This window comes from Mixophyes fleayi, chromosome 6 (assembly GCF_038048845.1).
Source record: "Mixophyes fleayi isolate aMixFle1 chromosome 6, aMixFle1.hap1, whole genome shotgun sequence".
NCBI lineage: Eukaryota > Metazoa > Chordata > Amphibia > Anura > Limnodynastidae > Mixophyes > Mixophyes fleayi.
Genome location: NC_134407.1, coordinates 224462033 through 224476946, shown reverse-complemented (window position 1 = coordinate 224476946; position 14914 = coordinate 224462033). Strand labels below are relative to the sequence as shown.

Below are 14914 nucleotides of genomic sequence, written 5' to 3'. Positions count from 1 at the left end.
GAGTAATAACTCCCAGCACACAATGATATGGGGGATTATTATTATTATATAAAGGAGAGGGGTCTCTACAGTGATATATGGAGAGTATTAACTCCCAGTACACATTGATTTGGCGGATTATTTTTACTATATAGGGGAGACGGGATTGTGCAGTGATATATAGAGATTTATAAGCTCCCAGCACACAGTGATAATGATGCTGGGTCCCAACCTCAGAACACCTGGATAAACAGATTAGATTATTCTAATCTGTAGGCCACAGGAATTTACAGCAGGTAAGTATTCATCAAGACAGGATCTTGGAGCAGTGATGTTTGGTGAGCTCATGTAGTCCTTACAATGATAGTTACACACAAGTTTGAGGTACTAGTGAACCCCAGAAGTTACATATGGAATAATACAATACATGGTCAAACAGGGCTCTTCTTATACAGTTTTAGAGACCTAACCTGGCAGGAGGTAATTTGTCCTTCTGCTCTTTTAACCAATCCAGGCTAATTCCACAACATCTCAGATATTTCATCAGGAATTTCACATCAGGATGTAAAATTCTCTAGACTTGGAGTTTATGCAGTTTTAAACTTTAACAATATTTACATTGATCTGTGATTTCCTAAATTACTTGCTATTGCGTTATTCAGACAGTTTCAAAGACACAGGATGAAAGTTACTCAGGATAGAAAGGTAATGACCCCCTTCCTGTGCATTCAAGTTAAAAGAGATCTTGGTCATTGAGAAGATACTTAATTAGCATGTGAGTATCCTGCCTTTAGAAGTTACAAAACAGATTTCCTCCAACATATGGCTACTACATGAGAAATCAATACATTTATAATACCATATTACAACACAATATCAAAAATCAGTTGTTATGTAACTATTATCGTGATAATATTAATAGTAATTCAACCAACAAATAAACATTCATATTATTCCACATAGTAGTAACTTCAATTCATATTATGCCACAGTAGTGCTCCCAAATCATATTATGCCAGACAGTAATGCCCCCGGCTCATATTATGCCACATAGTTGTGCCCCCAGTTCATATTATGCCACAGTAGTGCTCCCAAATCATATTATGCCACAGTAGTGCTGCCAAATCATATCATGCCAGACAGTAATGCCCCGGTTCATATTATGCCACATAGTTGTGCCCCCAGTTCATATTATTCCTCATAGTTGTGCCCACAATTCATATCATGCTTCATAGTTCTGCCCACAATTCATATCAGGACACATAGTAGTGCCTGCAGTCAGCAGTCACGTCTGGAAGCTGCTTCACTAGCTTGTGAGCTTGTGATTTCACTGCTTTTTTGATTTCAAGTGCTGTTTTTGTTTAAAGTGTGGAGTTGGTTCCAGTAAGGAGTTGAATCCAGGAAGGGGTTTAATCTGGTAAGTGGCTAGGAAAGGCTAGTACTAAAGTTCACCGTAGGCTATAAGAAGTTAGGTTAGCCATAATAAGATGAGTAGTAGCAGGCTTGATGATCTCACTCAATGCATATCTTGTCATATGTATGCACACTTGGAGCAAGTGTTCCAAGGTTTATACCTCTGTGAGAAATGTGAGCAATTGGTCTCTTTGGAAGCCCAGGTAACTGATCTAAAGCAGACCATTGCAACATTGAGAGACATTGCCAACCTGGAGCAGAGTTTACAGCTCACCGTTGATGCGTTATCTGAGCAGGGTGGAGCAGAGACAGAGGAGGATGCACAGGTAGGCATCTGGGTAACAGTTACTAGGGGTAGCAGAGGGAGGAAGAGGCAGGCCAGTTCTGAGCTAGGCAATCCCAGCAGATTTGCCATATTGGATGAAGATACTGTGGAAGGCAGTTCAGAATTGGTAGAGTTGGATGACACTGCTTCCTCTAGCAACCAGGGGAATGGTCTCTCCAGCACAGAGGGGATCAAAGTTACTCAGGGACCCAGGCAGATTGTGGTGGTAGGGGATTCAATTATTAGGAAGGTAGATAGGGCAATCTGTTACCGGGACCGTGCATGCCGAACAGTGTGTTGTCTCCCGGGTGCTCGGGCTCGGCATATTGCGGATCGGGTGGACAGATTGTTGGGAGGGGCTGGGAATGACCCAGCGGTTTTGGTGCATGTTGGCACCAATGACCGAGTTAGAGGAAGAAGGGGTGTCCTAAAGAATGATTTCAGGGACATAGGTCGCAAACTTAAGGCAAGGACATCCAAGGTAGTATTTTCGGAAATACTACCTGTGTAAGAAGGAGGGTTTTGGATTCTTAGAGCACTGGGCTCATTTCTCGGTTAGTTGCCATCTTTATTGTCGTGATGGATTGCACCTGAATGAGGAGGGAGCTGCAGTGCTAGGGGAGAGGATGGTTAGAAGGTTGGAGGAGATTTTAAACTAGGCTCCGGGGGGGAGGGGCAAGCAAGTATTTATGGGATAGACATTGAGAGTAGTAAGGAGGAATTAAACAAGAGTAAAGGGGGTGGAGAAGGGGGAAAGGGAAGCATAGCCGATAAGGAGCGGCCCTTTTTAAAGCAAAATTAAATACCTAAGGGAGGCAATAGACTTAAGTGTATGCTTGCAAATGCAAGAAGCCTGACAGGTAAAATGGGGGAGTTAGAACTAGTAGCAATGAATGAGCAGTATGATATTATAGGTATTACTGAGACCTGGTGGGATGATACACATGACTGGGCAGTCAACTTGGAAGGCTATTCTCTCTTCAGGAGGGATAGGGTAAATAAAAGGGGAGGAGGAGTATGTCTTTATATTAAGCCAGAATTAAAACCAAGTATTCAGGAAGTTATATACGAGAATATTGGTGATAATATAGAGGAATTGTGGGTTGAAATATCCAGCGGGGGAAAAAGTTCAGAGAAGTTTCTGATAGGGATATGCTATAAACCGCCAGATATTAGTACGATTGAGGAAGCCCAACTTCTACAGCAAATTGAAAAGGCTACACAACTAGGTCAAATTTTAATTATGGGGGATTTTAATTATCCGGACATTGATTGGAGTACTGAGACCTGCGGTACAGCTAGGGGAAATAGGTTTCTGAGCACGCTAAAAGACCATTACATGTCCCAATTAGTTGAGGAACCAACTAGGAACCGGACTATACTGGACCTAGTAATAACAAACAATGTAGACGTAATATCAAATATTCAGGTAAAGGAGCACTTGGGAAACAGTGATCATAATATGGTCTCATTTGAAATTAGTTTCCAGAAACAACAGTATAAGGGATCAACTAGGACTTTAAACTTTAAAAAGGCAAATTTTAATATGCTAAAGGAGTCTATAAAGAGCATAGACTGGGACAAAACCTTTGAAGGAAAAAATACGGAAGAAATGTGGGCTGTCTTTAAAATGTTGTTGGAAACATACACGTATAAGTTCATTCCTATGGGAAATAAATGTAAAAGAATTAAGTCTAAACCAATGTGGCTAAATAAAAAGGTAAGGGAAGAAATGCAAAGGAAGAAGCGTGCATTTAAATTGTTTAAGTCTGAAGGGTCAGAGGAGTCCTTCCGTAGGTACAAGGAATGTAATAAAACATGCAAAAAGGAAATTAGATTGGCTAAATTAGAAAATGAAAGGCACGTTGCAAAAGAAAGTAAGACAAACCCCAAAAAGTTTTTTAAGTATATAAATGGCAAAAGGATTAACACTGACATCAATAGTGGGGAAACTACTGGAAGGTATTTTAAGAGACAGTATTCAGGATTACTTGGTACGCAATAACATTATTAGTGGGAATCAACATGGATTTGTGAGGGATAGGTCATGTCAAACTAATCTAATTAGTTTCTACGAGGAAGTTAGTGGGAACTTAGACCAGGGCAGGACAGTAGATGTGGTCTACTTAGATTTTGCAAAGGCCTTTGATACAGTGCCACACAAGAGGTTGGTTTACAAAATAAGGGAACTGGGTCTAGAAATCAAAATTTGTACTTGGATCGAAAACTGGTTAGAGAATAGGGAACAGAGAGTTGTGATAAATGGAACATTTTCTAATTGGTCAAAGGTCTTAAGTGGAGTACCTCAAGGTTCCGTGCTGGGACCACTCCTTTTTAATATATTTATTAATGACCTTGGTGATGGTTTAGAGAGTAAAGTTTCTATTTTTGCAGATGACACTAAACTCTGTAAGGTAATAAAATCAGAGCAAGATGTAGCTTCTCTACAGAGGGACTTAAATAAACTGGAGGATTGGGCGGCTAAATGGAATATGAGGTTTAACACAGATAAATGTAAGGTTATGCATTCAGGGATCAAAAACAAGAACGCAATCTATGAATTAAATGGAATTAATTTGGGAGAATCTATAATGGAAAAGGATTTGGGAGTGCTCGTAGACAGTAGACTTAGCAATAGTGCTCAATGTCAAGCAGCAGCTGCAAGGGCAAACAAAGTATTGGCATGCATAAAAAGGGGCATAGATGCAAGGGAAGACAGTGTAATTTTGCCACTGTATAAATCGTTGGTAAGACCTCATCTTGAATATGCAGTACAGTTCTGGGCACCACTCTATAAAAAAGATAATTTGGAACTAGAAAGGGTTCAGAGAAGGGCGACAAAATTGATAAAGGGTATGGAGTCATTAAGTTATGAGGAAAGGTTAGCCAGTTTAGGCATGTTTACTTTAGAAAAGAGGCGTCTAAGGGGAGATATGATTACTATGTACAAATACATTAGGGGTCAATACAGAGAGCTTTCATGGGAACTTTTTACCCCAAGGACCATACACAGGACACGTGGTCATCCCCTAAGGTTAGAGGAGAGGAAATTTCACAACCAGCAAAGGAAGGGGTTCTTTACAGTAAGGGCAGTCAAGATATGGAATTCATTGCCAGGGAAGGTTGTGATGGCAGATTCAATAGATATGTTTAAGAAAGGGTTAGACAAATTTTTAGCGGAAAGGTGTATCCAGGGATACGACCGTTAATTTAAAATAAAGGATAGTAGTGGATATAGGGTAAAAATTGGATTGCAATATTGAGTCTGGGGGGATTTTCAAAATTGAAACAGATGGGCGGTTGCCTACTCTGGATTAATTTCAAATATAAGTGCAGGATCCAAAATAGGTTGAACTTGATGGACTGGTGTCTTTTTTCAACCTCATCAACTATGTTACTATGTTACTAAAGAAGTTGAAGATGGCCAAAACAGACGATCAAGTCATTGGTGGTCAGTGGCAGCAACAGGCAGCCAATCATGTTGCTGCCTGTTGCTGATTGGCCTCAGACAGGAAGTACTCACTTCACTTCCTGTCTGAGCAGCGAGGAGCGTTGCAGCAGAAGGGCACCTAAAGGTAAGTGAGGGGTGCTTATGTCAGTGTTGTGTATGAGGGCAGCAGGGGGGGGGGGCTGGTGTCGGTGTTGTGTGTGAGGTCAGCAGGGGGAGCTGATGTCAGTGTTGTGTGTGAGGGCAGAAAGGGGGGGGCTGGTGTCACTGTTGTGTGTCTGTGTGTTGACTAGGGGCCTTATGGCAGTGTAGAGTGTGTGATGGCACAGGGGGCTTGTGGCAATGTGGTGTGTGTGTGTGATGGCACAGGGGGCTTGTGGCAATGTGGTGTGTGTGATGGCACAGGGGGCTCGTGGCAATGTGGTGTGTGTGTGATGGCACAGCGGGCTCTTGGCAATGTGGTGTGTGTGTGATGGCACAGCGGGCTTGTGGCAATGTAGTGTGTGATGACTTTGGGGGCTTGTGGCAATGAAGTGTGTGTGTGATGGCACAGGGGGCTTGTGACAATGTAGTGTGTGTGTGTGTGATAGCACAGGGGGCTTACGGCAATGTAGTGTGTGTGTGATGGCACGGGGGGCTTACGGCAATGTAGTGTGTGTGTGATAGCACGGGGGGCTTGTGGCAATGTAGTGTGTGTGTGATAGCACGGGGGGCTTGTGGCAATGTAGTGTGTGTGTGTGTGTGATGGCGCTGGAGGTAGGTAGTGGCTAATTTTTGTGTGTTATTTGTTTCTGGGGTGTTGGTGGGGCAATTTAATTTAATAGTGGGGTTGGTACAGACCTATTAATGTAGGGTGGGATGATCAGTTTAATGTTGGGGTGGTTTCGGCACTATTAATTAAATGTTCGGCAGAGTTTTGGAAAAAGGATTGCTATTTTTTAAAAGTGAATGCCAGTTATTTAATGTATGGTAGGAAATAGGTTTATTTATTAAATGTGATTACAATTAATGTTGGGGTTGTTTGAGGGAAATGGGTCTTTTTATTAAAGGTGAATAAAATTATTTTACTGTCGGGATGGTTACAAGAAAGGGGCACTAATAATAAAACATGAGTTGTTTTGATTTAATGACGGACTGCATAGAGGCAGGGAGGCCTACTGTGTCTACTCATTGCTGGTATTTCTATATCTCATGTACCTATTCTATTTCCAAACAGGGAACCAACATTCCAGGATCCAGACAAGCACAACTGAGCTTAGGACACGAGCAGCAGCAACAAGTGTTGAAAGCAGGAAGAACAGGTAGGAGAGAGCAGGACTGTCTGCCAACTGTCCTGATTCTGGTGGGGCAGTCCTAAGTCTGGGGACTGACCCACTCAGTCAGGACCTTGTCCTGACTACAGGGACAGTTGGGAGGTATGTCCCACTTCACACTGCTCTTCTCATGAAGGGGGAGCTGCATGCTCCTAACAGTAGTGCACACAGCATTGCTCCTGTATTTAAAGGGAGATTGGAAGAGTTGGACCACCAGAGTTGTTATGGTGAGAATGGGAGTCCCAAGTTATGACGAGACATCTGGGGTTCCAAAACTTTGCAGAACGATTTGGCAGAATATTTATTGAAATAAGTCATAAACAGTAAATATGTTACACTCTGTTAATACCGCTTGTTGTGAGGGGGATATGGACACACCTAGCTGTCTGGTGGCTGATGCAATTAGATGTCTGATCAGTTTGTTTTGAGGTCGGGTGGCTGAAGAACAAAAAAGATTTCTAGCAGCAGACTAACGTCTACCTGTGATATAATGGTGTCCGTCTTCTTATTTGCACAGCTGTAATGAGCAGCAGGTAGACCGTCTGAGATAAATGTATCTGTCCCAAATTCATAAAAGTTGGGTTATATTACATTGACCATAGTATGTTGTTTTTAGTACATTTGTAAGAGTTTGGAGTTTACAGCTTATTTTATAGTGTTAATTGTATTTAATATTTACAATTGAAATTGAAGATATATAACAAATACAACCCCTGCTCTATCTGTAACTGTGCCCTATACGCACTGTCACGTAGAGTGTATATAATACTTTGTTCTGCCATTTTCTATGTGCGGCCGTACAGATTCCTCTGTTTTCGTCCATCCCCCAACGCCACGTCATTTCACTTTTTGCACTTCTCTGTTAAATGATGATTTTTGGGTGCCGCTGTAGTCAGGAGACTTGGAACGGCCCACCAACCGAAGATGTCAGGAGCTGCAGAAGAGTTATATACACTTTACTAGAGAGTGTCTAAAGAAATGGTTACCTATAGGATAGGGATTGTTCTTGCAAAATAGACCCTTGTATGTTTTCACATGTAACCCGTAAAAAATAACTCCAAATAGATTGAGTTCTATCTACCTTTTTATTGATGTCTCTGTTCATACACAGGATTGCACAATAGTGAAGATAACATCTAGTGACTGTGACGTCCCCGTGTGTCAGAAGGATTTAGCAGAACCCAGAGCCCTATTACGGTGCCTTCATTTTGCTCACTGATACGTGAGCGAAGCAATGACCAGAAGATCCTGGAGCTCAACAACAAGATCATTCAGCTGCTGACTGGAGAGGTGACTACTGGGAATGGGACATTATACAGTAACACCAGGGGATGTGTCTGGATGATGTCTGTATAATTATGTCCCATTGCTATAAGATGTGAATATGTCTATTACTCCATGCAGGAGTGGGATAATTTATAGGAGCTATGGGGTCTTTGTAAGAAGGTAATGATGGAGAATCACTGGACCATCACATCACTAGGTAAGGGAGACTTTGATTTATTGTAAAGGGAAAAGCTTTTTGAAGGCCACCTAGATACAAACATCATCTGATCATCACCTATAAACAATGTATTCAGTCATGTGTCTCCTACAGATGGATCCAGTAACATAAATTCCCCAGAGAGATGTCCTCGTCCTCTTTATTCACAGGATTGTACAGAGGAAAATCACAGTATCCCACAAGAGTATCAGGTAGATGGAATTTAGGGTCCTACCAAAATACCAAATCCTTTTCAGTTTATGATCTGTTGAGCAGCTGTATGTGTCTTGTATACTTATGTTCTACTGTTTAATCTCAATTAATGAAATCAGGCATAACGTAAGTATTGTTTTATGGGTTATTTAGGGTGAAGATCTGAGAAATATTAAGGTAGAGGGAGAAGAAGAGACAAATGTGAGGGGTGACCAGCAGTGTAAGGAGGAGGAAATCCCTACAGATATCCGCACAGGTGAGTAATAAACGCTTATTACAGAAAAGAGTCACATATTCTCCTTGTTCAGTCACTACAACAATCACTTATTCTACACCCTCCTCTGTCAGTACAAACTAATGTGGAAAAATGATCTGATCATTGGGGGAGTAAGGACATTTCAATGTGTGCTACCATCCAAGAGATCTGATCAGTCTCCCCTAAGAAATCACCCCCATCACATCAAACACTTCAGACAAACTCTTTCTCATATAGAACTATTACCGCACACTCGTCATTGCACCATAATTTCCCTCAAATCTCTATACTTGAATACTATGTTTTGTTGCTCTTCATCTTCTGATCTGTCTCTGTATCCTGCTCTGCCCGATGTTTTGTTCCACTTTTGTTGTTGCCCACTGTGAACACACTACTTTCCCAAATCTACCCACGTTACACTAGCTGGCCACCCAGTGGTGCCTTACTATGCCAGGGAAGCCTACCCAGTAACTTCTAAGGTTCAAGTAGTAACTCAGGCAAATGCAGTTAGTAAGTAAAACAATACATTTTATTGTAATAAAAACAATTGCTACAATATTATTATTATTATATACAACCAGTAAATAAATACCAGTCAGGTTTACCACATCAGCTGTCCCTTACTCCACTAGCTTAAGGAGTTATAGTCACCTGGCTGTCCTGACTTGATGACTGTGACTGGATCACTGATAAATAACTTAATTGTGGCTGGATCATGTAGAAATAATTTATTGTAGAAATGTATTTAAATCAGAGGTGCAGGCACCAATGTATAATTTGAAATGCACTTATCGTGTGACATTGGGATGTGTTTTGTATGCAATTGTCATTGTTTGGGTTTTATAACTTCGGTAGAGGAAGTCTATTTGCTGATAGCAGGAAATGTTAAATAAGTCTTTATGTGAAGTGACAAACACCTGTTTAGCCTGTATATCCAGCAGGGGGCCGCTGCCTGGCTGTCTGGCGTGGCTGCATCTCAGATAATGCAAGCATTAAGTTTTAGCACATAACTGAGAAATGTAAATATTTTGTTAGCTTTGCATTGCATGTAAATCCATCTTTTGGTAAACAAATTGCATCCTGATTCTAAAAAAAGCCCGTGAGGCTGTGTCCAAATCATTATAAAAAGCACTGTCTTCTATTGGACATTGTTCTTCTGATTCCATCTGACCTGAGCACTGATACCTTCAATCAGTGTGACTTCAAATAAACATCACTTGCTTCAAAGACCTGCTTGAGAACATCTTCCATGCTGAAAATCCTGTGACCTACAGATTAGACCCAAAATCTAATCCGTTCCCGGCTGTTTTTGAGGTTTGGACCCAGCATCCAGTAGCACCGCTCTGCCGCTACCCAGCAGCTCTGGCCAGTGTGATAGGCTAGGGAGGTTCCATCCACAGCAACCCTGATCCATAGAAAAGGTCAGGAGTACCAGCCCAGGTACACCAGTAAAGGGGTACACTAGCAGCGACAGTTACCCAGAAGGAACGCTGTTATGGATGCCGTAAAGGAGTCCAGTGGTGGCAGCAGCATAAACCCCTCCTACTGCGGTGAGAGGGCGCGTTTGGGACAACGAAAAGGAACGGTGGCAAAGTAAGCCCAGCTGGTTCCCAACAACAGCAGACAGGGTGGCATAGGCGGTCCATCCTGTCACAGATTTCTGGTGGCAAGCGGTGGGATAACCGCAGGCGGTTTTTCGTGCACCAGTCGGGAGAGCCAAGTTATTTAGGAGAGGAATAACTGCAGCCAGGAGAACGCACAGGATGTCTGATTACACCGACATGTCCAGGGCGGACCTCGAGACTCTGTGCAGTGCCAAGGGCATTGACATTAGCCATTTGCCAAACAGGGCAGAGATGGGAGAGGCGCTGAGGGAATGGCACCGACTGCATGGTACCCAGATGGAGGAAAATTATGGCGACGGCGGCCCAGTTGACGACCGGAAGCTAGGTAGCCCAGACAGCAGAGATTCCTTCTCAACAGCCTGCAGCAACTTCTACCCAGCAGACTGCACCCGCTCAACCAGCCCCTCTGTCCTATGACGAGCGCAGGGCTGCCAGGCTAAAGATCCAGCTGGCGGCCTTAGGGGACAATGCATCTGCAGCTGAGCGGGCACATGTCATTGTGGCATGGTGCCAAAAGGGAAGGGCAAAAGCAATGCAGTCTAGGGGGGAGGCGCCCCCTAGGGGATCAGGACTGTCATCTCTACCTTGCCCTAAAATTGAGGACTGTGTTGGTAATATTGATTAGCACTTACAGGCTATCAGCTGTACCCAGAGAGGAATGGGTTAAGTATCTGGTGCCCACACTGCAAGGACGTGCAGTGGAGGCCTACCGTGGGGTGCCCACAGAGGACTGTGCGGACTATGATAAAGTGAAAAGGGCACTCCTTAAACGGTACACTAATACCCCAGAGACCTATCTTCTGAATTTCCGGGACCTTACAAAGCACCTCCACGCCGCTCATAAGGAGTTTGCCAACCTGCTGCGGGAGTCAGCCATGAAGTGGGTTGGCGGATCAGTATGTGGCAGTGAGGCCACACTTGCAGAAGCGCGAGGCTCACAGCCAGGACCAACGTACTGTACAATCAGGGGGATTCCCCTCTTCTCACCCCCAAAAGCAAGTACCTAACGCTCGGGTACCATTCGCCAGCCTCCGCCCCATCCTGTCCCTGGGAGTCATAAGAGACCACCGGAGCCCAGGCTGGAGACGAAGTGCTAAAACTGCGGGAAAACCAGTCATTTAGGGATGGGACTGTCTCAAAGCCCCAGCACCCCAGACTTGTGCCCCAATCCGAGTCCTGGGGCCCGGCTGACTTACTTAACTGGCGAAGGTGAGCCAGTAGACACTGTTTCCACCCCTCCCAGCCCAATGGAGTGTGGTGTATCTGAAGGTGACTCAGCGGAGAGTCACCTGTGTGTCCAAACGTCCCCCCAAAAACATGTGGAGGAACCTGTAGCCCGTCCAAGTGGGACCCCTGCAGGATGAAGGACTGAGAGACTCAGGGGCCTCAATTACTGTTGTGAGTCCCCATCTTATTGATCCTGCTGCAGTATTGCAGGATCTCACTGCCAAAGTTACTGTGGCAGATGGACTGGAGAAAGAAGTGCCTGTAGTAAGGGTGTATCTGGACTGGGGAGATGGCCAGGAGTTGCGAGATGTTGCTGTTATGGATGGCCTCCCAACTGATGTGATCTTGGGAAACGATGTTGGGGGTGGAATTGTAACCGCATTTCTCAACTCTATTACCCGGAGCCAAGCTGCTAAGCTACAGTCTTCAGGATCTACACCTGCACAACCCAGCCCAGAGGAAAACGCAGCTGCTTTTTCTTCACGAAACAGACAGCTCTTTGTCTCTGGAAAGACTACGTCCTCTACCAACGCAGAGGATGTTGTCTCTTGCCAACATGATCTTGTGGGGGGTCCCGGGGATGCTCGTGTCCCTAGCAGTTTGCCAGCTCCAGCGGTGAGTATAGTAGACCACAGTGACCCCCTTTGACTGACCCCACTTTGACTGACCCTAGTCACCCCAACATAGAACCCCCTGCAGCGTATCCTGACTTAGACGATAGTGGTGGCCGCAGGGAAGAGTTCAGGGCAGCGCAGCTCTCTGATCCCTCACTGGAAGGCAAGAAGTGCCAGGCTGGCAGCAGCCCCTGCGTTGGAGGTGGGTAATGCGACCTGGCATAAAGGGTTGTTGTACCATTTAGCTAGGAAGGTAGATGGGGATAGATCAGTCCGGGAACAAGTTCAACTGATGGTACCACGGGGCTTTCTCTCTAAACTTTTGTCAGTTGCCCATGAAATCCCTATGGTGGGACACCAGGGAAGAGACCGAACACTTAAGCGCCTGACACAGAACTTTTTCTGGCTTGCAATGTGTATGATGTCCGGGCCTACTGTAAGTTCTGTGATGTGTGTCAGCATCTCGGATGCCCAAGTGCCCGTGCTCCCCTCAGGTCCTTGCCAATAATTGGGGAACCTTTTCAGCGAGTGGCTGTGGACATAGTAGGTCCCCTGCCTGTGCCCAGTAGATCAGGGAAGAAGTACATCCTCACCGTGGTGGACTACGCTACCCGGTATCCAGAGGCTGTAGCTCTGTCCTCCATAACTGTGGAAAAGTTAGCGGACGCGCTGCTAGGAGTATTTAGCAGAGTAGGGTATCCTAGTGAGATCCTAACCAATCAATGGACACAGTTCACAAGTGAATTGGTTCAGTGTCTCTGAGCAAAGTGCGGAGTGGGACAACACTGTACTGCCCCTACCATCCCCAGACTAACGGACTGTGCGAGCGGTTCAATGGCACTCTGAAGTACATGCTACGGGCATTTTTAACTTCGGATAAGGGGGACTGGGAATGCTACCTGCCACACCTCCTGTTTGCTTATCTGAAGGTGCCACAGGAGTCTACTAGTTTCTCCCCTTTTGAGCTACTATATTGCCGCAGAGTCCGTGGACCTCTTGACCTGTCCCGGGAGTTTTGGGAAGGGGAGCTACCCACCCAGGATATCTCTGTGGTGGAGTATGTGTTGAAGCTCAGAGATCGGTTAGAGAATCTCATGGGGCTCGCGCAGGCAAACTAGAAGACTTGGTATGATCAGGGCATGTGTGCCAGAGTGTTTGAGGTAGGGCAGAAGGTCCTTGTTCTGATGCCCATGTGTCAGAACAAATTCTTGGCTGCCTGGGTTGGACAGTACATGGTCTCAAACCTCCTGAGTGACATCACCTACGTGGCGTCATTTGATAGCAAAGGTAGGTGGCAGCAGACCTTCCACGTAAAAATACTGAAGGCATACCATGAACGTGTGGAGTCAGTAGCAGCGGTTTGCTGCTTACCAGCTGAGGAACTAGGAAGTGACCATTACCTGACCTCCCCGCGGATGTCAGAGGGGAAGATGGTGTAGAGGAAGGGGGCCGGGGTGAGCAGTTAGATGAGCAGTCAAGGAGAGTCTATACAGGAAGATGTTAGGGCTGCATGAGCTAGGTGTGATCCAGCTATTGTGCAGTCCATCTGTTTCCTCCGGTCTATTGGTTCCCATGAATGATAAGGCAACGCGGTTTTGTGTATACTACCGCCAGTTGAATAATGTGCCCATGTCTGACACCTACCTCTTGTCCTGAATTAACGCTTATGTAGATGAGTTGGACAGAGTTCAGGGTTACCTAGAATACATTTCCATTTTCAGTAATCTGGAGCCAATAGGGCTAGTGTTAGGGAAGATTGTGTGGGCATGTGTGAGGATACCGGGTTTAACGTAACCTTCTGCACCGCACAGCTGGCCTACTCGGTACGTGCCCAAGGTTCAAAATCACCCAGGCAAATATCCGAAATAAAACAAATAAGTTTATTTAACAAAATGGTAGCGCAAAACAGCAATAAACATATTTAAATAATAACTTGCAACAAATAACACTACAGTCTGGCACAGACAACATACAGGGTATAATGAAAACAACTCACCAGTATCCTTTTCACTTTCAGGGACTGCTGTCTATCAATCCAAGCTTATCCCCCTTTCTCCTTTAATGTACCAGCAAAGATAGCGGCCTTGAGTCACTGTCACTCCGCTTTCAGCGGACATACAGCTCCTCAAGACCTAAAGAGGTAGATTAGGGCAACGGCAGTACTCCAGGGACCGATTGTCCCTTTCTTGTCAGGGGCAGAGATTTATATCTCAACGCCAGCCTGACTTCAGCTATCACTTGGTAGTAAATGCCAATTTGCTGTTTTCTGGAGCTGGTTTTTAAAGGCATAAATTACCTCCTTAGGAGTTTAAGGACCTGCCTGATTGGTCCTTTTCTGTGTTTACCTTTTCACAGGTAAACATACAGACAAAGGGATAGCAGATGAGTCACTACTGATTTAATTAGGGACAGTTATTGTTCTGTTGCTATACAGTAGAGTTTGTTAAAAAAGGAGAAATCACAATCCAGACACATTTACATTTTAATACACAATGCAGTCCTCTGTAATTAAACATAGAGCTCTGTCTGTGGGCCTTTTCCTTATGTTAGCAGACACAGACCCACAGCTAAACAAAGACAAGAGACCCACTGGTGTGATGTGTATTCATACAGGACTGATGGACATAATCTTTGCCTAGGCTGAAGCAATGGACTAGTCTGCAAGATAACAATACATGCTGGCAGACATTCTAACTACTTTCAAAATAGAATACACAAGCTTAAATATGACTGACAAATATGGGGAACCAGAGGGCTAGAAAAATTACATGTTTTTATAGTCTGCAGTTTGTGAGAAACGAGATGCAGACAGGTTAAGGTGGTATTAATACCTTGTTTCCCAACAGCATGTCTGACTGTTAGGGCAGAGAAGTGCCAGATGGTGATGTCAAAGGTACAGTACCTGGGTCATCGTGTGGAGGGAGGTAGGGTTGGGAAAGATCCAGCTAAGGTAGAGACAATCCAAGACTGGCCCCAGGCCACGACCCAGTTACATGTACTGGAATTCTTAAGGACTGC

At 44.5% G+C, this 14914-nt stretch overlaps 1 protein-coding gene and 1 pseudogene across 7 annotated transcripts in view; both read left to right on the top strand.

Annotated features, from left to right (window-relative positions):
- Positions 1-14914, top strand: part of LOC142160094 (uncharacterized) — a 341050-nt gene that overhangs the window by 30969 nt on the left and 295167 nt on the right. For 3 of the 7 annotated variants that reach the window (XR_012693054.1, XM_075215039.1, XM_075215037.1), the window contains exons 1-3: positions 5826-7961; positions 8076-8173; positions 8328-8430. The exons of 2 other annotated variants lie outside the window; for them this stretch is intronic. Coding sequence is in view for 4 of the 5 variants with exons in the window: in XM_075215039.1 (XP_075071140.1) it covers positions 7928-7961; positions 8076-8173; positions 8328-8430 (235 nt within the window). In the remaining variant the exon portion in view is untranslated. Of the gene's footprint in view, positions 1-5825; positions 7962-8075; positions 8174-8327; positions 8431-14914 lie in introns of those variants that run through there. 2 more of the 7 variants (XM_075215035.1, XM_075215036.1) reach the window with 2 other exon arrangements.
- Positions 1-14914, top strand: part of LOC142160090 (uncharacterized) — a 344815-nt pseudogene that overhangs the window by 215249 nt on the left and 114652 nt on the right.